Below are 22312 nucleotides of genomic sequence, written 5' to 3'. Positions count from 1 at the left end.
TCTTTCCCTAGTGGACAGGGCTCTGGGGAATTGGAGCTCCTGGACACATTGGTGAGGTTGTCTGTCCAGGGAAGTCTGGTTGGCATCATGTTAGCATCTGGATCTGGTGGCTGAAAAGAGAGTTAACATATAAAGCCAAATAAGTTGTTAACTAATCATGAACCTAAAAGCTGGAGTAGTGCAGATGAAGAGTTGGGGGGGGGGTCTCTGTTCTGTAGATAGCTAGTCGGCATATTTTAGTTATATTCCAAAGGGCCTGTGGCTATACTAGGTTTTTTGTTTGTTTTTTTTTCCCTGAGCCTGAAATCTGATATGCAGGTGGATCCAAGTTATTGTCTGGGGAGATGATGTCATGGGTGGAAAAAGGACCAGAAAGCTGGATCTGGGAAGAGAGTAGCTCCCAAATATGGGAAAGGTGTATAAATATTGTTGACTGTAAACCCTATCGATTTGATGTGGTCTGGGGCCCATATTTAGCTTAGGAGCCTATGTGAACGCTGCATCACATTCTGTGGTCATGAGTAGGAACATTCCAAGCTGCCCCAATATCAGGAATCATCTTCCTCAGGTGGAGCACAGAGTATGTTGTCCAGCCTCCCTTCAGAGGATGGAACATTCTCTACTGCTGTTGATCCAAGTTGAGGGTAATGGGGGCCCACAAAGGGGTCTATTGTGTTGTTCCTGATAGAGATGACCGGTAACAATAGAGAGAGGGATTTATTCGAGGTCTAGGCCCATCATGTCTGTTTGGGAATCTCATGACTCCCTGTATAGGGCACCAGCACTAGTAGACTTTTCTTCCTGAGGACCCCATGGCCTCTGAGTGCTCCAAGGCCATGTCTAAAGGCTACTTATTTATTTATTTATTTTTGGATAGACAGAGAAATTGAAAGGAGACGAAATAGAGACACCTGCAGCTCTGCTTCACCACTCATGAAGCTTTCCCCCTGCAGGTAGGGACCAAGAGCTTGAAGCTAGGTCCTTGCGCACTGTAGTGTGTGTGCCACTGCCCGGCCCCAAGGTTACTTCTCTTCAGTCAAGATGTCTGGGGGTCAGGAGTGACATTGCACCTTATTATACTTCTTCATGAGTAATTGGAACCCGAGACTCTTCAAAACAGTGTTTGTTTATTTTGGAAGATACACACACAGTGTGTGTGTGTGTGTGTGTGTGTGTGTGTGTGTGTGTGTAGGGAAAGATAGACAGACAGACGCCTCTGCAAGTGGGGACCAAAGGCTTGAACCCCAGGTCCTTGCACACTGTAATGTGTGCACTCAACCAGGTCCACCACCACCTGAGACTCTTTATTTTTATTATTATTATTTATTTTCCCTTTTGTTGCCCTTGTTGTTTAACATGGTTGTGGTTATTGATGTAGTTGTTGTTGGATAGGCCAGAGAGAAATGGAGAGAGGAGGGGAAGACAGAAAGGGGGAGAGAAAAACAGACACCTGCAGACCTGCTTCATCGCTTGTGAAACGACTCCCCTGTAGGTGGGGAGCCAGGGGCTCGAACCAGGATCCTTCTGCCGGCCTTTGCGCTTTGCACCACATGAGCTTAACCCGCTGTGCCACCACCCGACTCCCAAGGAACCTGAGACTGTTAAGATACAAACCATCTGTGTGCTGCACATCGACTACCCCCTGGGTGGGGCCCAGGCGCCTTGGTGGCTTGGTCTGGGAGTGTGGGCTGTCCTTCCTTCAGCCATCCCTAAGATGGTCAGTGCTTCTTCCAAGGATCAAGTTGTGCCCATGCCTTGTGTCCACCCTGGCACTGTGGACTAGAAATGATGTTAGAGAAGCTATGACAGGGTTAGGACACTATCTTCGGTCCACAGAGGTGGCAGCAGGGATTGGCAATGGCAGGTACAACAAGGGCTTGGACACCCACATCCACGCATCTTAAGGAACTTCATCCAGCTATTTCAGGAGTTTCCTTGTATCCAAAGTGCTACTTGGGATTAGGGGAATGATAGGCCTTTGACACATCTGTGAAGTTCCACCGTTTCCAATGGACTCTTTTTAATTTAGGTCAGAGAAAAGAGACAGGGAGGGAGAGAAGAGATACACACCACACACCTGTCTTGCTTGGTGCTATCATGTGGTGTCAGGGACTCAAACTAGATTCCTCAAAGGATTCTATTATATGGGAGTCGGGCAGTAGCACAGCGGATTAAGCACACGTGGAGAGAAGCATAGGGACCACTGTAAGGATCCCGATTCGAGTCCCCGGCTCCCCACCTGCAGGGGAGTCACTTCACAGGCGGTGAAGCAGGTCTGCAGGTGTCTTATCTTTCTCTCTCCCTCTGTCTTCCCCTCCTCTCTCCATTTCTCTGTCCTATTCAACAACAATGACGTCAATAATAACTACAACAATAAAACAACAAGGGCAACAAAAGGGAATAAATAAATAAATTTAAAAAAGAAAAAATGATTCTATTATATACACACAATTTGTATCTATACAAATTTATTAGTTATAGGAAAACGGGGGGTTGAGGGAGTGAGGGCAAGAAAACCAGAACACTGCTTAGTTCTGACATATGGTGGGACTAGATGTTGGACCCGAGGCCTCTGTGACCTCAGGCATACAAACTGGTGTTCTTAACAGGCTGGGTGTCCCTTCAGCACCCAAGAAGTCTAACTGACCTCAGTCAGGTGTTTATGGTTGTGTTGTGTTCAGTCCCAAGTTCTGGGTAAGTCCTGCTCTGACGAGAGCAAAACTGTTCTGTGCTCAACTAACATCTTCTCTGACTCACCCTCAACCTCCTTAGGAAAAGAAACTGCTGGAAGACAGAATAGCCGAGTTTACCACCAACCTCACAGAGGAGGAGGAGAAATCCAAGAGCCTCGCCAAGCTCAAGAACAAGCATGAGGCGATGATCACAGACCTGGAGGGTAAGGGAGTGACTGGCCGGGGCCCCGACATAGCCACCCAGGCAGGTGGGGTTGTGGAGTTGCAAGGCTTGACTGTTGGTGGCGACTCTCTTCAGCTTCATCCAGGACTCAGTTCTGAGACCTGTAGGTCACGGTCCTTTCAACCTGAGTTATCTTACATAACAGATGTTCAGCATTTTATTTAAGAATTCAAAGCCAAGACAGTATGTCACCACCAAGGACTCTTTTGGCTTCTCCCCACCCTCCCTTCTCAGAGCGCCTCCGAAGAGAGGAGAAACAGCGCCAGGAGCTAGAGAAGACTCGCCGGAAGCTGGAGGGAGACTCCACTGATCTCAGTGACCAGATCGCCGAGCTCCAGGCTCAGATCGCTGAGCTTAAGATGCAGCTGGCCAAGAAAGAGGAGGAGCTACAGGCCGCCCTGGCCAGGTGAGAGTGCCCAGAGTACAGGCTCATTGCCAGGTGCCCGAGTCCATGCTTCCTGCCAGGTACTTGGTACGTCACTGATCCTATAGCCTTCTCTCTGCTGTTGTCTCAGAAGCCATTTCCTAACAAAGTACTTTCTGTTCTCTAACAGCGCAGTCTGAATCTTCTGTCACCCAACCACAACAATACTTTCCTTTTCAATCTGTTGGCTATAGGACTTCTTTGGGGAGAGAAAAAATGTCTTTTTAAAGAACATTTTTAGAGTCACAAAACTGAGCAGATGGTACAGAGAATTCCTATACACCACCCCTACACACACAACCAACATCCCCAACACAGTGGTACATTTGTTACTAATTTTTTTTCATCAGTATTTAAATCTTAAATTTAAAGCATTTAACCTTCCTCTGAAAAATGAAGTGAACCTCACTGAGGCTTTCCAGTTGTCAAAATGGTGTTGCCTCTAAGTCTTGTGCTTGTCTCAGATAGTTTTGCTGAGAGACGCTACTAAGTACTATGATTATGCCTTCTGGACACAGCACCAGCTGCACCTCCCTAGAATCTCTTCTGTAAATTCTGCCCCGTCCTGATGCCGTTGGTCTCTTTGACAGAGTGGAGGAAGAAGCCAGCCAGAAGAACATGGCCCTCAAGAAGATTCGAGAGTTGGAATCTCAGATTTCTGAACTCCAGGAAGACCTAGAATCTGAGCGGGCGTCCAGAAATAAAGCCGAGAAGCAGAAACGGGACCTTGGGGAAGAGCTGGAAGCTCTGAAAACAGAATTAGAGGACACCCTGGATTCCACAGCTGCCCAGCAGGAGCTCAGGTGTGCTGCAGGGCCAGTGACCAGATTGTAGAGGAAAGAGGTGACCTCGCTGCCATGCATGGGGCGACATGGATGCCAGTGGCTCCTCAGCAGTTCCTTTCCACTCAGAAAACCTGTTGAAGAAGCCAGTGAGAAGTTTGGGTATAGAAAGGGTGGGCTTCAAGAAGCATCTGTGAAAGTGCCTGTGAGTCAGGGCTGTAGGATGGGCAGCTGAGTGCCGGGCCAAGAGGCTACTCGGAGTGGCTGGCACCCTTCTTGGCTTTTCTGTAGCCGGGGAAGAGCCGTAGGGACAGCATAGCTCCTGGCTCCCATCCTCCTTTCTGAGGACATTTCTCTCCAGGTCCAAACGTGAACAGGAAGTGAACATCCTGAAGAAGACCCTTGAGGAGGAAGCCAGGACCCACGAGGCCCAGATCCAGGAGATGAGGCAGAAGCACTCGCAGGCGGTGGAGGAGCTGGCGGAGCAGCTGGAGCAGACCAAGCGGGTGCGTGGGCTTCCTGGGGCTGACTCCGGGGCTCCGGAGAGAGCAGCCGCTCTGAGATGAGTGGCCCTGAGTTTCAGAAGGCTTTTTATTAGGGATTTAATACTGATTTATAGACTTAAGAGATAACAGGAGTATAATTCCTCACCCTTCCCACCACAAGAGTTCTGTGTTTCCATTCCCTCCATTGCAAACTGCAGTAATTCCCCCAGGGTCACAGATGGGGGCTGACTGTCATTTCCATAACTATATTTATAATATAGTTTCCAATTTTTTTCCCAATGGTCCTGCCTTCCTTTCTAAGTTACACCTAGCTATCCCTGTTACTTTACTTGTTTGATGATTGTAATAAAGGTTGTCGGTTATTGTCATTTCGTTGATAAATATTTTTTGCCAGTGTATCTCCTGGCCAATTATATACAGTGTTTCTTTTAAAGATTATCATGGGATGACAATAATGCTGATGGCTGTCAGAAGAGATTAGGAGGTGTACCTTGCTTACTTTGTTTTGTGTAGTTGAGTGACTATGGGGATGTGAGAGGAGGATGTCTAGGCCTAAGTAGTAAATATTTGATTAGACAATTGATGATGCCTTCTAAGTCTAATCACATCAGACTGTTTAAAATTTTCTTCTACTTTCTTACCCCCTCTCTGTTTCATTTTCTTTCTTTCTCCTTCTCCTCTTTCTTCTCTCTCTTTTTTTAAATATTTATTTATTTCCTTTTAGTTGCCCTTGTTTTTATTGTTGTTGTAGTTATTATTGATGTTGTTGTTGGATAGGACAGAGAGAAATGGAGAGAGGAGGGGAAGATAGGGAGAGAGAAAGACAGACACCTGCAGACCTACTTCACCGCCCGTGAAGCGACTCCCCTGCCTGCAGGTGGGGAGCCGGGGGCTCAAACCGGGATCCTCACGCCGGTCCCTGCGCTTTGCGCCACGTGCGCTTATCCCACTGCCCCACCGCCTGACTCCCGCTTCTTTTCTCTTTTAACCAGTTCTCAGCTCTGGCTTATGTTGGTGCTAGGGATTGACTCTGGGACCTTGATGCCTCAGGCATGAGGACTTTTTTCTTTATTGGGGGGATTAATGGTTCATAGTGGGTGGTAAAATACGTAATTTGAATGTATATAACCTTTCTCAGTTTTCCACATAATCTAACCCCTTCTCCCATTCTCCTCTGCCATCATGTGCTAGGACCTGAACACTCAGCCCACCCAGAGCCTTTGACTTTGGTGCCATACAGCTGAAAACCTTTTTTCTATAACCATTGTGCTATCTCCCCAGCCCCAAAAGACCTTCAGGCCCTTTTCTGAAACCAGGTTGATCTCAAGAACCCCAATCACTGGGAGCAAGAGATGCTTTTTTTTTTTTAATGGGAGTTATGTTTGCTGTTTTTAATATATTTTTTTCCTTTTTGTTGCCCTTTTTTTGTTGTTATTGTTGTTGTTATTGATGTCCTTAATGTTAGATAGGCCAGAGAAATGGAGAGAGGAGGGGAAAACAGAGAGGGGGAGAGACAGACACCTGCAAACCTGCTTCACTGCCTGTGAAGCGACTCCCCCGCAAGTGGGGAGCCGGGGGCTCGAACCAGGATCCTCATGCCGGTCCTTGCACTTAGCGCCACATGCGCTTAACCCACTGTGCTACTACCCAACTCCTGAGATGTTTTTTATTTATTTATGTAATTTTCCCTTTTGTTGCCCTTGTTTTTCATTGTTGTTATTGATGTCATCGTTGTTAGATAGGACAGAGAGAAATGGAGGGGGGGGAGACAGAGGGGGAGAGAAAGACAGACACCTGCAGACCTGCTTCACCGCCTGTGAAGCGACTCCCCTGCGGGTGGGGAGCTGGGGGCTCAAACTGGGACCCTTACACCAGTCCTTGTGCTTTGCGCCATGTGCGCTTAACCTGCTGCCCTACCACCTGACTCCCCCAAGAGATGTTTTGTTTGTTTGCGTTGTTGTTGGTGGTGGTTAGGGGACGAGCAGTGAGAAGCTCTGCTGTTATTAATCCCAGCAGCTCTTAGTCAGCAAATAGTTCCTTGAGCAAACAAGTCCTCCTGTTGTGACTTGCAGCTCAGAGCCGCTCTGGGTGGCGCTGGAGAAATCAAAGGTCCTTGCACATGATAGGCTATGATATGCTTTTGGAAAAGTATGCCATGTCCTTCTGTCTCCATCAGCATGCACTCAGTTCTGTCAGGTTGGAACGTCGCTTGTCTTTTAGTTGTGTTTACCCAGCATGCCTTGATTCACACAGGGTCCATTTCACCCTTGAAGTTGTCCTTGACCCTGTGCCCTGCTTCGTCTTGACTAGAATGGGATTGCCATGCTTCTCCCCCAATACCACCATCCGAGGTGGCATTTATTGAGGACTTGTTGGAAGATAAACTATGACCAGTTAAAATTTCCCTCATCCTATATTGTTAACCCCAGAATCATAATACCGCAATGACTATACCTTGCACTTGAACTTCCCATCCACTCCGTGAGCGAAGTGAGAGTGGCTGCTGGATGTCTACAAATCCGGCCCATCCTCTCAGGTCCAGGGCTAGTGCGCAACCCCCTGAATGTGCCGAGCCCCGTTTCTGCTGCAGGGGCAGCCGTTTCTGGACCTGGACCTGGCAGCTCTCCCCATGTTAGAAGGCCAGCCTACATGGGCACAGATGCCCCTCTTCAAACCTCTGCTCTCTACTGGCAGGTGAAAGCCAACCTTGAGAAGGCGAAGCAGACCCTGGAGAATGAGCGAGGGGAGCTGGCCAACGAGGTGAAGGTCCTGCTGCAGGGCAAAGGGGACTCGGAGCACAAGCGCAAGAAAGTAGAGGCCCAGTTGCAGGAGCTGCAGGTCAAGTTCAACGAGGGAGAGCGAGTGCGGACGGAGCTGGCAGACAGGGTCACCAAGCTGCAGGTGAGGCCTCTGCTCAGCCCTGGGGCTGGGCTGGGCTCCCTTCTACAGCCCAGATCACCAGGGCTCCGTGTGTGTGTGTGTGTGTGTGTGTGTGTGTGTGTGTGTGCGCGCGCGCGCGCGCACACACTTCCATCCTCAAACTGGCTCCTCGATGATTGACCTAGGAGAGCTGGGATGGGCCCTGCTCACAGCCCCTCGGGTCTCTCATCTCTGTGCAGGTAGAGCTGGACAACGTGACCGGTCTCCTCACGCAGTCTGACAGCAAGTCCAGCAAGCTCACCAAGGACTTCTCCACACTGGAGTCCCAGCTGCAGGACACGCAGGTATGGTGACAAGCCCCGGCATCTGGGTCCTGCCTGGGGGGAGGCTGTGTCCACCCTGTGCCGGGCCTGGTTCTCCCCTTGGCACTCATTTCATCGCCCGTCCTCCCCTTCCTCACGTCATGGGGCTCAGCCCTGCCACTGTGCCTGCTGAGCACCTGTCTCCCGTCTTTCCCTCTGATCAGGAGCTGCTGCAGGAGGAGAACCGGCAGAAACTAAGCCTGAGCACCAAGCTGAAGCAGATGGAGGATGAGAAGAACTCCTTCAAGGAGCAGCTGGAGGAGGAGGAGGAGGCCAAGCGGAACCTGGAGAAACAGATCGCCAGCCTCCACGCCCAGGTGGGGCGCCAGTTCCCCCACAGATGCTCTGAACAGCTCAGGGAAACAAGGGGCAGGGGGCTACCAAGTGATGCTGCACGGGGTCGCCTTTGCCACCCTCGGGAGCTCCTGCCCTCTCTCGGCCTGGGTCCCCCAGGAAGAGTTCAGAGATCCGTGAGCTGACACGGAGAGGACGTGGCCTCGCTGTTCCTACCACGGGCAGCTGCCGTTTCCTTCCATATGCACATGGGCAGCAAGCCAGGGCAGTAGCGGTGCCTGCGCCCCGGTCCTCAGAGACCTCCAGTCACTGAGGCCCTGCCACACAGGATTGTGGCTGTGGGATTGCTCTGTCCTCCCTGTGCCTGCCTTCAGGAGTCTGCTCTCGATGTGCTGAGGGAACTGCAGTGGCTACAGTGCTGCGGTGTAGAAAATAATGCCCAGGAACTGTTTGTTTTTTTTTTCTTTTCTGACCAGTATATTTGGCAACCGAATTATTTCATCTCTGGCGTACCAAAACGTTTTCCCAAGACCTTTATCTTCTCTAGACTTCCAGAAGGTCTGTGGTCAAAGATAGACCTAGACGCCCTGTTGTGGATCCTGCCTTGAGACTTCATGTGTGCCAGGCTAGACAGTCCATGCCACACAGCGTGGGTAGGAGCAGCTGCCTGTTGTTCTTTAGGTGCAAGGAAGGGGCTGCAGACAATGCCCGTGTTCTCTTCCCCCAGCAGACAGACTCCCCCAAAGGGTACCTCTGCTCCCTGAGGAGAGGTGAATGGGAGAGGCGCCCTCTTCCGTCCTCTGTAGAATGGGAGACTTCCGGGTCACCCAGGATCAAGAGGCCTCCTGGAGTTGCCCTGCGGTGGCGTCCCAGGCTCAGTGCACCAGGCTGGTGCCCTCTACACGAACTCCATTTCTCTGGCCTCGTTGGGAGAGGGAAGTAACCCAGGGGGAGCCAGCTCTCAGCTGTTCCAGGTATGCAGGGGTCACCAGAACAGGGACCGTCCTGGGTGCTTCCACTTCCTGCTCTTGCCCAGGTGACAGACATGAAGAAGAAGATGGAGGATGGCGTGGGGTGCCTGGAGGTGGCAGAGGAGAGCAAGAGGAAGCTCCAGAAGGACCTGGAGGGGCTGGGCCAGCGCTACGAGGAGAAGGCGGCTGCCTACGACAAGCTGGAGAAGACCAAGACCCGCTTACAGCAGGAGCTGGACGACCTGCTCGTGGACCTGGACCACCAGCGACAGAGCGTGTCCAACCTGGAGAAGAAGCAGAAGAAGTTTGACCAGGTGAGTGCGGCGGGGCGAACACCGCAGCCCCCGATCATGGCCTCTGTGCAGCAGGCAAGACCTGGAGTCGTCTCTCCGCCTGCCTGGGGGAGGGAGGCCAAGGGAGCAGGTCCACAGAAGTCCCTCTCTGCTTCCTGCGTGTCAGAAGGCCTGGGAAGAAGCGCTCTAGGCGCGACCCCCTCGTGTAATAGGTCAGAAGTGGCTTATCTCCTTCCTGGCTTCTTCCATCTTTCAAATGTCCTGTAGGGAACCAGTTTTACTGACACTTAGAATTTTGTTAGTGTTCACATGTCTTCCTTATTCCAGAAGACCTAAGGAAGGTCCCAGAGATGCAGACAGTGGGGCGGAAGAGCAAACTAGAATAAGTCGGAGGTCAGCTAGTTGGCCAGTGGCAGCCTCCTGGGGTGTAGGGTATCGAGGGTCATCGAGTTCAGCCATCACCCCTGTTTGTTGTTGTCTCTAGCTGGCTCATGCCAGAGAAGCAAGACTGAGAAGTTGCTACAGTGACTGCAGCCTACAAAGTCCGAAGCGTTTGCTAGGTGGTCCTTTAAGAGAAAAGTTCAGGCCTGAGGCTCTGAGGTCCCTGGTTCAATCCCCAACACCACCATGAGCAAGAGCTGAGCACTGCGTCAGTTAGAAGGAAAAGAGAGGAAAGGGAAGGCTGATGTGAATATTTGAGGCATGGAGGTTGGGAAAGGGGGAGAGTGAGATACAGCCAGTGGAGAGAGAGAAAGAGGGAGAGGGAGAGGATGCAGGGGACTTTTAAGTTGACATCCCTAGCAGAGATCCACTGAGGGGCGTGGCTTCTGAGCAGCCAAGTTTACCTGTTCTCCTGCCAGTAAGTAGTAGCCAACATCTCTCCAGGTTCTGAGGGTGAGATAATTCCGATGGGTTCTCATGGGAGAGGACCCTGAGTCACATAAATATCGCCTTTTTTTTTTTTCTCTTCCCTTTTGTTGCCCTTGTTGTTTTTTATTGTTGTTGTAGTTATTACTGTTGTTGTTATTGATATTATTGTTGTTAGATAAGACAGAGAGATGCAGAGAGGGGTTGAGACAGACACCTGCAGACCTGCTTCACCGCCTGTGAAGTGACTGCCCGGCAGGTGGGGAGCCGGGGGCTCAAACCGGGATCCTTGCACTTCGCGCCATGTGCGCTTAACCCACTGCGCTACTACCCAACTACCCAACTCTGTTTTGTTTTTTTATTTTAAAGAATTTATTTATTCATGAGAAAGATAGGAAGAGAGAAAGAACCAGACATCACTATGGTATATGTGCTGCCGGGGATCAAACTCAAGACCTCATGGTTGAGAATCCAATGTTTTATCCACTGCGCCACCTCCCGGACTACTCATTTTTGTTTTTTTAAAGATCATTTTAGATCCTTGGGTCTGCCTCCTAGGCCATAGCTAATTAAAATGTCACCTTAAATTTTTCCTTACTTTGTCTCACCTGTGAATGGGATCATCTGGCATTTATCCCTCTCCTGGCATATTTCATGTAACAGAATCATTATTCCTATGTAATAAGAATACTAGAGACTTTAAAGCCTGATGCCAGAAGTGAACTCTGCCTCGTCCAGTCACTGGTACACATTGAACAGCTGTTTCCTCTCGGAACCAACTGGACGGTGGCTTTGTGCTACTTATCTTGGTCCCCGCTCCTGAGACTGAGCAGTGGGACCCTCATTCTGCAGGATGCTTGAGCTGGTGCTGTGCCCAGTAGGGCCTCTCTCTCTAATTTTATTCCTTAAGAAGTCTAATTATGGGAGTCAGGTGGTAGCGCAGTGGGTTAAGTACATGTGGCACAAAGCGCAAGGACCGGCTTAAGGATCCCAGTTCCAGCTCCCTGACTCCCCACCTGCAGGGGGAGTCACTTCACAAGTGGTGAAGCAGGTCTGCAGGTGTCTATCTTTCTCTCCCCTTCTCTGTCTCCCCCTCCTCTCTCCATTTCTCTCTGTCCTATCCAACAACGACAGCAATAATAACTACAACAATAAAACAACAAGGGCAACAGAAGGGAATAAATAAATATTAAAAAATAACAACTCTGTATATATTTGTATATTGTCCTGTGATTCTACTTATTGTTCCTCTGCTGCATTAAAGATCTAAGAGCATAAAGCTTTGTGACCCCCCATGAATGAGTCTCTTGAATTCTGAGAGCCTCTTACTCGGAGCCTCATGGCATCTGCCTCTTTCCCAGCTCCTGGCCGAGGAGAAGACCATCTCCGCCAAGTATGCAGAGGAACGTGACCGGGCTGAGGCAGAGGCTCGGGAGAAGGAGACCAAGGCACTGTCGCTGGCCCGGGCCCTGGAGGAGGCCTTGGAGCTGAAGGCAGAGCTGGAACGGCTTAACAAGCAGCTCCGCACGGAGATGGAGGACCTCGTGAGCTCCAAGGATGACGTCGGCAAAAGTGTGAGTACCCAGCCAGGGGCAGCACAGACGGATGGGGCCGCGGTGACGTCAAGTCTGTGGGCACCTTTTGTCCCTCCGCTCCTGACTTGGTCCTCCGCTGGCAGGTCCATGAGCTAGAGAAGTCCAAGCGAGCCCTGGAGCAGCAGGTGGAGGAGATGAAGACCCAACTCGAGGAGCTGGAGGATGAACTGCAGGCCACTGAGGATGCCAAGCTGAGGCTGGAGGTGAACCTACAGGCCATGAAGGCCCAGTTCGAGCGGGACCTGCAGGGCCGCGACGAGCAGAGTGAGGAGAAGAAGAAGCAGCTGGTCAGACAGGTGTGCTAGCTTCCCACCACCCTGCATTCTGGCTCCCTGCTCTCTCTCCCTGGACTGTGCTTAACTCCCTGGCTCTGCCCCCCGTGTCCTTAAATTCCAGCCCTTTGTCCCAGGGCTCAGTGACTCACTCTCTTGGGCTTTTCACGGGAATTATCCTCACTGACCCCACAGGGCTGTGTCCAGCTCTCCTGGCCTCAGCCCAGGAGCAGGGGTTGTGTGTGGGTCTGGTTTCCTGAGCTGCTGGCCTCGCTACCAGGTGCGGGAGATGGAGGCAGAGCTAGAGGATGAGAGGAAGCAGCGCTCCCTGGCGGTGGCCTCTCGCAAAAAGCTGGAGATGGACCTGAAGGACCTGGAGGCCCACATTGACTCAGCCAACAAGAACCGGGATGAAGCCATCAAGCAGCTACGGAAGCTTCAGGTGAGGTCCGGCCGGGCCAAACTGGGCCTGCACACACCGCAGGGCTCTGCAAGGGAGAATCAAAGCAAACTAATAACAAGACAAGGGACGGAGCACTTTAAACACAGTGCACACCCCCACACACAGGGGCTTGAGCAGGAGAGCCACCCAGGGCAGAGCTCCAGGAGAAATCATGGATGAATAGGTTCTCATCCAATCCAGCCTTTGTCCGTCATGGTGGCAAGTTCCCAGCTGACAGCTCTGTGAAGCAGCCAGTCAGATACACACGCAGGAGATGTTTGCTTCCCAGATCATTAAGGCATAGCCAAAAAAAAGTTTCTGGGATACCACATCACTCCCCACATCCACAGGGCACATACCCTGGGAACTGCTGGTAGTCCCACCTGTTGCCCTCTGACCTTGCCCCAGAGGGTAACGGGACATGTGTTTCGGCCACATAGTGGGAGCTGGGCTGGTAGGGAGGTACTGGCTGAGAGTAGCAGGTGTGTCAACAGGAAGCTCCCTCCGTCTCCAAAGGTGAAAAGGTGGAAGATGAAGAGAAGAGATGTGTTATTTTTAGTTTGCTCCTACTCTGCACTTCAAGGTTAAGTTGACTGACTGTGGCATCAGGCTAAAAAGCAGCCAGGTCCCTGTCAGCAGGGTAGGTGCTGGTGCAAACCTCTCCTCCCGGTCCCCAGGCCCAGATGAAGGACTACATGCGAGAGCTGGAGGACACTCGCGCGTCCCGTGAGGAGATCCTGGCACAGGCCAAGGAGAATGAAAAGAAGCTGAAGAGCATGGAGGCTGAGATGATTCAGCTGCAGGAGGTAGGCGGGGCCAGAGGAGGGCGCTCACATTGGCGTCCTCTCTGCAGCAGGTGGAGACTCAGGGCCTTCGCCTTCCAGCCGAAGAAGCAAGCTAGCCACACTCTGGAATGAGTGGGGGAGTAGTTCTTACCTAAGAGAATTCCCTGCAGGTTTTCATTAATTAGCAAGGCTCTCTGCTATGATGAGAGAGAGAGAGAAGTTGTCACCATTTGGGGCTACTCTCTTGCGTGCAATGAGGCTGTATGGTAAACCACCCTCTGCTGTTCTTCTTCTAGCGTTTGCCCTTCTTCCGTAGCCAGTCAACAGCATCAGGTTGAGCCTGATGTAAAGTTTCGAGACCTCCTTTGAATCTGGAGAGGTGGCAGTCGTTGACTATGTGGGTCATAGTCTGTCTGGAGCCGCAGGGGCAGTTCGGGTCGTCTCTGGCTCCCCAGCGATGGAACATAGCGGCGCACCGGCCATGGCCTGTTCGATAACGATTGAGGAGGGCCCAATCATAACGTGCTAGGTCAAAGCCGGGTTGACGCTTGCAGGGGTCTGTGATGAGGTATCATACCCTCTGCTGTGATAACTCCCAGTGGAAATCCTTGTTAATGACACATGCCCATCATGGCCACTGGATACATTGCCCAGGGCATCTTCAGCAATGTGAGGTGACTGACTTCCTAGTCTGTTCCGTGCCCACTCTTGCTTCACTGAACTGAGGTGACGCCTCCCTTCAAGGTTGCCTGGGGGCGTGTTGGAGCTGCCTCACCCTCGGGGTGAAGCCTGTCTCCTGCCTCTAGCTTCCTACACCCTTTTTTTTTAAATATTTATTTTTTATTTATTTATTCCCTTTTGTTGCCCTTGTTGTTTTATTGTTGTTGTTATTATTGTTGTTGTCGTTGTTGGATAGGACAGAGAGAAATGGAGAGAGGAGGGGAAGACAGAGAGGAGGAGAGAAAGATAGACACCTGCAGACCTGCTTCACCACCTGTGAAGCGACTCCCCTGCAGGTGGGGAGCCGGGGTTCGAACCGGGATCCTTATGCCGGTCCTTGTGCTTTGCGCCACCTGCGCTTTACCCGCTGCGCTACAGCCCGACTCCCTCCTACACCCTTGAGCTCTGGCCCCAGCTCGTTTCTCTGTCTTGTTCCTCGGCTCTTCCGGGAACACACTGGACTCCTCATGCCTGTTCACCTCCATATCTTTGACAGCTGGCCTGGTTCTCGGGGCTTAGACGTGAGTCTCTGTGACCACATGGCGCCTAAACTGTGACCACAAGAAGGAATCAGCCCTGGAGCCAAAGGGATTTATGGGAAAGGGCTTTGTGGAGGAGGCAGGGTTGGGAAGGATTTGAGAGAACAGAGCCACAGCACTGCTAGGACAGGAGAGGCGGGCTTTCTGGGCAGTGGGTACCCTCTGGGCTCATATCCTGTGTGCTCATGGCAGGAACTGGCAGCTGCTGAGCGTGCCAAGCGCCAGGCCCAACAAGAGCGGGACGAGCTTGCTGACGAGATCGCCAACAGCAGTGGCAAAGGGTGAGCTAGGGCCGAGTACCCTGCTGGGTGCCGCAGGGGGTATCGGGAACCACTCGCCTTCAGGACAGACCCCGCTCATCTTTTCCTGTCCCACCCAGGGCCTTGGCGCTGGAGGAGAAGCGGCGCCTAGAAGCCCGCATCGCCCAGCTGGAAGAGGAGCTGGAGGAGGAGCAGAGCAACACGGAGCTTGTGAACGACAGGCTGAAGAAGGCCAACCTGCAGGTGGGTGCAGGGCTGCCCGGCCTCCCTTTCCAGGGAGGACCTAGAGCGAGAGCCCAGGACCTGGTGTTGCGAGGGCTCCACAGGCTCAGCTGACCTGCCTCTGCCCCACACTGCGCCCCAGCACAACCTCTCCTGTCTGCCTTCCCTGGGGTGACTGACCCTTCTTCCCCCCAGATCGACCAGATGAACACCGACTTGAACCTAGAGCGCAGCCACGCCCAGAAGAACGAGAACGCACGGCAGCAGATGGAGCGCCAGAATAAGGAGCTCAAGGTCAAGCTGCAGGAGATGGAGGCCACCGTCAAGTCCAAGTACAAGGCCTCCATCGCTGCCCTGGAAGCCAAGATCGCACAGCTGGAGGAGCAGCTGGACAACGAGACCAAGTAGGTGGCCCGCGCCATCATCTGGCGCCTTTATGTTCCCCCAGTCCCAGAGGCCGCTTCACATCCTGGCTGGCTCTGCTGTGTCCACTGAGCCTTCCGCCGGGTCCTAAGCAATGTTTTTAAGTTGTGATGAACTTTCCCATTTGTTAAACTTTTTATCTAATTTGACAAGACAGAAATTGAGGGGGGAGAGAGTGAGACCTGCAACATTGCTTCACCACTCGAGAAGCTTTTCCCCTGCAGGTGAGGACCAGGGGCTTGAACCAACCAGATGCACTAGCATCCAGCCCCTGTCCTGAGGAATTTGAGAGAGATTTGGACCCACAAAGTTGGGGATGTGAAATTCTGGATGTGAAGGTTCCTGGGCAAGCCCATCTGTGGGTTCAGCAGAAATGGGGCTCACCGGGCTCCAAATCTCACTTTACCCTTTTCCTAGTGTGTGTTCTTTGTGATGTCACTCTCCTTCCTCACTCCCCGATTTCTCATGTGACAGGGTGGGACTCAGTGGCTCCTGCAAGAGATAGGACAGTAGGTGTTCAGTAAAGACGGCCTTATGAGCCCTGTGGGGGAAATAGCAGCAAGGCCCCAGAAGTGTCAGGCCAGCTTATGGCATGTTGGCCAGACCCTTGGAGGAGGGAGTCCCCTGAGCCGCTGCCTTTTTGACCCACAGGGAGCGCCAGGCAGCCTGCAAGCAGGTGCGACGGGCAGAGAAGAAGCTGAAGGATGTGTTGCTGCAGGTGGATGATGAGCGGAGGAATGCCGAGCAGTTCAAGGACCAGGTGAGTGCGGCCCCTTTTCCTGCCGGGAGTGTGTGCGCACACCAGCGCGCTCCTCACCAGGCACCTGCGGCCGCCTACCTCTGCAGGCTGACAAGGCGTCCACCCGCCTGAAGCAGCTCAAGCGGCAGCTGGAGGAGGCTGAGGAGGAGGCCCAGCGGGCCAACGCCTCGCGCCGGAAATTGCAGCGGGAGCTGGAGGACGCCACTGAGACTGCTGACGCCATGAACCGTGAAGTCAGCTCCCTCAAGAACAAGCTCAGGTGAGCCTGCCCCCCGCCCCCGCCCGGTCCCCCATATGCTCATTTTCCCTTTCAAAGGCGGGCTTGGGGCTGAAGAGACAGCTCGGCCTGTCAGCGCCAGCTTGCATGCCCAAGGCCCAGGGACTGCAGGCTCCACCACAGTTCCTCCTTTTGCCAGACAGAGCACTATTCTCTGTGGCTTTTTTTTTTTTAAATTTTTTTTTTCAGTCCCTCCTTTCTCATAATAAATCTTTTTAAAAACGGGGAGGGCAATTAAAAGTGAGCTTGTGCTGAAAATCACATCTTAAGAGCATTAAACAACTATAAATGTAGTTGTGATTCTCAGCTAGTTGCCAGTGAGCAAAGCACATAAAGCAGAACCAAGGCAGCCGGCCAACATCTGCCCTTTGTGGCTTCTCCAGCCCAGTTTTTGTGGATGCTGGGCATGTCGCCTTCGTCCTGCCTGAGAAGTCAGTGCATGTGGCAGCTCAAAGGTCGAGGAGAACCTCTGCCGTGCTGGCTTCTTTGGGTCAGCAGTTGCTGATCGCTGGCGATGAAGTGCCAAATAAGCATTTGCTAAGTGGTGTCACCTTATGAGGTCTATTAAAAAATAAGGAAAAGACTTTTTTTTTAATATTTTATTTATTTTAATGAGAAAGAGTAGATACAGAGGGAAAGATACCATGAGAGAGGAAGAGACCAGAACACTGCTCAGTTCCGGCTTATGATGGTGCAGGGGATTGAACCTGGGATCTCAGAGCCTCAGGCTTGAAAGGCTTTTGCATAACCATTATGCTATCTTCCCCAGCCCAGGAAAAGACTCTTTTGCATGCTTCTTAGAGGGTTGAGACAAAAGACCTTTTCCTTCAAGACTCTCCTTTCTTCCTTCTTTTTTACTGGGATTCCCCCCACACCCTTTTTTTTTAATAATTATTTTATTTATCCCCTTTTGTTGCCCTTGTTTTATTGTTGTAGTTATTATTGTTGTTATAGTTGTTGGATAGGACAGAGAGAAATGGAGAGAGGTGGGGAAGACAGAGAGGGGGAAAGAAAGATAGACACCTGCAGACCTGCTTCACCACTTGTGAAGCGACTCCCCTGCAGGTGGGGAGTCAGGGCTCGAACCGGGATCCTCATGCTGGTCCTTGTGCTTTGCGCCACCTGCGCTTAACCTGCTGTGCTACAGCCCGACTCCCCCCACACACACACACCCTTTTTAAAGCATAAAAACCACAAGAGCAGATGGTCTATTCAGTATTTGTCGTTATAATCTCACTCTATTATTTTCACTGAAAATCAGTTTGGCTTTTTTGGAAAACTGAAGGATATCACCACAGCCAACCTGAGCTTCCACTTGCCCACATCAGCTGGAGCAAGAGTCCTGCTGCCTTGACTAGGGCAAACTACATCAATCAGACCTTGACTTGATTCTCCTATCCAAGTGCTAACCAGACCCGACCCTGCTTAGCTTCTGAGATCAGATGAGATTGGGCATGTTCATGGTGGTATGGCTATAGACACTTGACTTGATTCCCTGCTTGTGTTTTTTGTTTTTTTGATAGAGACAGAAATTGAGAGGGGAAAGGACAATACAGACAGAGAGACACCTGTAGCCCTGCTTCACCACTCTTGAAGCTTTCCTACTGTAGGTGGGGACCAGGGGCTTGAACCTCGATCCTTGAACATTTATAACGTGCACTTAACCAGGTGTGCCACCACCTGGCCCGTTGGCCTTTCTACACAGTTGGCACCGTCTCTCCTGGGGTACTACCCCTAGTCAAGTGATGGCCCCACTAAACAAAGAAAGCCAAACAGAGGGCCATGCAGTGGCATGCCCGGTTATAGTGCGCATAGTACTAAGCAAAAGGATCCCAGTTCAAGCCCCTGGTTCCCCACCTGCAGTGGGGACGCTTCACAAGCAGCAGAACAGGTCTGCGTCTTTCTCTATGTCCCTCTCCCCTCTCAGTTTCTCTCTGTCCTATTCAATAAAATGGAAAAAATGACCACCAGGAGCAGTGGATTCCTGGTGCCAGCACTGAGCCCTGGACACACACACACACACACACACACACACACACACACACCCATGCATTTCCTTATTCCTACTTGCCCTCACTCTGTAGCCAAGTCTCCACACACGTTCCAGGGAGGCCCCGACTTGCTGTGACCCCCACCTCACTGTCCTCATACACCACAGTCCTGGTCTCTCCACCTTCTAGAGTGGCCTTCAGAACTCAATGTTCTGAAGAGAATTTGGATCCAGAATTCTTGACCATAAACCTTTTCTCTGGAGTCTGTAGTTTTATTTTTCTGTGATTATTTGACCCAGGTTAGTCTGCCCTACAGAGCAGAAGCTCCACCAGCTTAGAAACCAGACTGTTTATTTATTTGTTGTTTCCTTCACTGTGGTTTCTGTACAGACACATTTTCGGGCCCAGAGCAGCCAAGCCAGGAATGTTTGTTGAATGAGTCATTCCATGGAGCATCCTTTTCTGCCCATCAGCCCTTTCTAACTACCACATTCTATCTCTCCCTCTTTCTTTGTCACTACTGGGCCCTTACTGTTCCAAGCTGACTTTTTTCAGGTAAAGACAGAGAGGGGCCTAGTGGTGGCACATCTGGTTAAACACATATTACCGTGTGCAAGGATCCATGTTCACACCCTGGCCCCCACCTGTGGAGGGAAAGTTTCACTAGTGGTGAAGCAGAGCTGCAGGTGTCTCTGCCTCTTGCCTTTTCTGTCTCCCCTTCCCCTTTCACTTTCTCCATTTCTATTCAATAAAAGATAAATAAAATATATATACATATATATATAAAAGAAAGAGGGGTCCAGGTGGTGGCACAGGTTGAGCGCACATGTTTCAGTGCACAAGGATCCAGGCCTCCCACCTGCAGGGGAAAAGCTTCACAAGTGGTGAAGCAGTGCTGTAGGGGTGTGTCTATCTTACCTGTCTCTCTCTCTCTCTCTCTCTCTCTCTGTCTCTCCCCTTCCTCTCAGCTTCTGGCTGTCTCTATCAAAGAAATAAAGATAACTGGGGGAAAGAGGAGGGAAAAAGAAAAACAGTGGTAGGGAGGGAAAGGAAAGGCCATAGCACCAAAGCCCCCCGTGCACTGGAGCCTGGGTTCCAGCCTGGGCTGTGCAGCACCCTCCCAGGTGAGCAGTCCTGTCCAGCCACACTCACTCCTGCTGCGGGTCCTTTGACATGTGCAGGCTGCTACCCAGTGTAATATCACTCTAGACGCTAGGATTCTGGGACCAGGGTGTCAGCATGGTCGGAACCTGGCGAGACTTCTCTTCGTGCTCCCTTGGAGTGTAGGGGGAGCATCCTGGGGTCAAGGTTCACTTCCTCCTGTGTGTTCTGAGAGACCAGTCTTCACATGTTGCATAACTGGTCGCTTTTGGAGCTTTTGGTTTCAGCAGTTTTGTACTAAGTTTGGGCAAGGGCCGCATTTTGCAGAGGGTGACTCTCCACCCGTGTGCGCGCGTGCGTGCGTGCGTGTGTGTGTGTGTGTGTGTGTTTATCCATCCGTCCGTCCCCACTCCCCTTTAATCAGTCCTGGTGTCCTGAGATTTCAGTTGAAGTGGGAAGCGTTAGCTCATCCCCCGTTTCTGAGAGCCAGTGTGCTTCCACCTGGCAGAGCTGTGGTTCCACAGGCCCTTTGCTGTGGGCTGGGAGGCCCCTGTTTCCCCTGCAGTCTGTCTTGATGTATGAGCTGCCCCGCCGCCCCGCTGACCCCCTGCCTCTGTCCCCAGGCGTGGGGACCTGCCGTTTGTGGTGCCCCGCCGAATGGCCCGGAAAGGTGCTGGCGAGTGCTCAGATGAGGAGGTGGACGGCAAAGCCGATGGGGCCGAGGCCAAAGCTGCCGAGTAACCTCTCCTCCCGCCACCTGAGATGGATGGACCGACGGACGACTCTGCCTCCCCTTCCAGCCCTCCAACGCCCTCACACACATCTTCTTGGGACTGCTGTGACCCCTCCCCATCCTCACCAGACCAGGGAACCTCAGGCCTGCGCCTCCATGCCCTTATCTCCCACTCCCACCTTGTTGGGGATGTTTGCTTCCTCCGCTGCAGCCCCACCACTCTGCTCCTCCCCCCAGAATCTGATACCAAAGAGTCAGGGCCCCGGGCCAAGAACCTCGAACAGAGTGGCCAGCAGGCTCTTCGGCCCTCTCTTGCCAGGAAGCACAAGATGTTGAGAAGGAGGTTGGGCCACCAGGGACGGGCGAGAGAGTTTTCTATGAATCTATTTTTTTTTCAGACTAAGGAGTTTTTGATAACCAGTCACCCCGGAAGAGTGGCCACCTTCCCTGCCTCTACCGCCAGCTCTTCCACCTCCTCCCTTCTTTGCTGTTGGCAATCACACATGGTGACCTCACATCCTCGGCCCTATCGCCCCCCACCCCCACTCCCATGGGTCCTGGGTGACCCGGCGAGAGCAGGCCCAAGGGACCCCAGTCACCTCTGTGCGGGGCACAGAATACTGGGGCGGGGAGAGGGGGAAATGGCTCCCACCCCCCTCTGGGCAGCACCACCGTCCCCTTCCCAATTCTAAAGCGCCTCAAGTGCAATGTTGCCCCTTCCCCACTTTGCCGAGGGCGCCTGCCCTGCCATGGCCAAGGCTGTTGGGCCAAGCAGACGGGCCTAGTGGCCCAGCTGGAAAGGCCCGCAGCGGCTTCTCCCAACACTCTTGGGGACCAAATATATTTAATGGTTAAGGGACTTGTCCCAAGCCTGACAGCCTGTGGCCCTCCCGCACCACCTTGTGCCTGCGCTGGGACGGGACTCGAGGGCAGCGCTTCTGCACCGCCAACTCAACATAGTTAAGATTTGCTGTCCGCTCAGATGTTTTGAAAAGAAACAAATAAAATAAACCTCAAAAAAAAAAAAGATTTTCTTTTCTCCCCCTTCTTATAATAATAAAATTCCACGTCTTTATCACTGCCTTTCCTCCAGAACCATGTTTAGAAGAGAGTAGCCTCCCCTACACTGGTCTACACTGGTTGCTGAATTTACCTGTATTTCTAACTATTTTGTATATGCTGCATTTAGACTTACTTATGGCAAAGAAGGCATTTTTTTTTAAAGGAAAACTCAATAAATCATGAAGATAGATTAAAAAAAGCTACATATGCCTAAAAAGCTCTGAATTCAGGTCCCAGTTGCTGTCACAAAGGAGTGAATGGAGCTCCCCAGCCTTTTTTATATAATAAAAGTGCCTTAGCATGTGTTGCAGCTGTCACCACTACAGGAAGCTGGTTTACAGATGTTTTCCACTGAGCGTCACAATAAAAGCCATGTGCGACGAGCCTGCGTCTGCTGTGTCTGTGCAAGAGGGGGAGGCGAGGAGGGGCTGGGCCCGCGCCACCTGGGAGGACGTGCAGGCACACGAGCCTTGTACGTGGTGACGAGACGCGGCGGGGCGGCTGTGAGGCAGAAGAGGTACGCTAGGGAGGGTTGAGGATGCCAAGAACAGCTCACGTTGACCTAGGTGAGTTTATTCTGTTTCAGATGAAGTTGTGTTTCATGAGAGAGGAGCTAGAGCGCTTGCAGACTGAACTAGGGGCCTCAGGCGGAGGAGCCCCCCACTCTAGTAGCTGAGTCACATTTGTAGCCAGGTGCCTGCATGTACTGAGCACAGACTGTGTGTCCTGTTCTAGCTGACCCTGAGCATGCACGGGAAAAAAGGAACGCGGATACCGAACACACATCCTGAGGGATAATCACAGACTGATGTAAATACCCGATTTTTATTCATGA

General features: G+C 51.8%; 1 protein-coding gene across 1 annotated transcript in view; it reads left to right on the top strand.

Moving 5' to 3' along the window:
* MYH9 (myosin heavy chain 9) overlaps positions 1 to 21860 on the top strand; it is a 104063-nt gene extending 82203 nt beyond the window's left edge. The window contains exons 24-41 of the mRNA XM_007519363.3: positions 2773 to 2896; positions 3151 to 3322; positions 3931 to 4143; positions 4484 to 4628; positions 7323 to 7529; positions 7748 to 7852; positions 8035 to 8187; positions 9201 to 9449; positions 11657 to 11869; positions 11974 to 12186; positions 12443 to 12604; positions 13282 to 13410; positions 14841 to 14929; positions 15028 to 15151; positions 15326 to 15534; positions 16205 to 16313; positions 16400 to 16572; positions 20306 to 21860. Coding sequence (XP_007519425.1) covers positions 2773 to 2896; positions 3151 to 3322; positions 3931 to 4143; positions 4484 to 4628; positions 7323 to 7529; positions 7748 to 7852; positions 8035 to 8187; positions 9201 to 9449; positions 11657 to 11869; positions 11974 to 12186; positions 12443 to 12604; positions 13282 to 13410; positions 14841 to 14929; positions 15028 to 15151; positions 15326 to 15534; positions 16205 to 16313; positions 16400 to 16572; positions 20306 to 20423 — 2907 coding nt within the window. The 3' untranslated portion in view covers positions 20424 to 21860. The remainder of the gene's footprint in view (positions 1 to 2772; positions 2897 to 3150; positions 3323 to 3930; positions 4144 to 4483; positions 4629 to 7322; positions 7530 to 7747; positions 7853 to 8034; positions 8188 to 9200; positions 9450 to 11656; positions 11870 to 11973; positions 12187 to 12442; positions 12605 to 13281; positions 13411 to 14840; positions 14930 to 15027; positions 15152 to 15325; positions 15535 to 16204; positions 16314 to 16399; positions 16573 to 20305) is intronic.
* Positions 21861 to 22312: the final 452 nt, after the last annotated feature.

The sequence above is a fragment of the Erinaceus europaeus genome, chromosome 4 (genome assembly GCF_950295315.1).
Source record: "Erinaceus europaeus chromosome 4, mEriEur2.1, whole genome shotgun sequence".
NCBI classification, from domain to species: Eukaryota; Metazoa; Chordata; class Mammalia; order Eulipotyphla; family Erinaceidae; genus Erinaceus; species Erinaceus europaeus.
The sequence above is the reverse complement of the archived record's forward strand: the minus strand, read 5'-3'. Positions and strand labels throughout refer to the sequence as shown.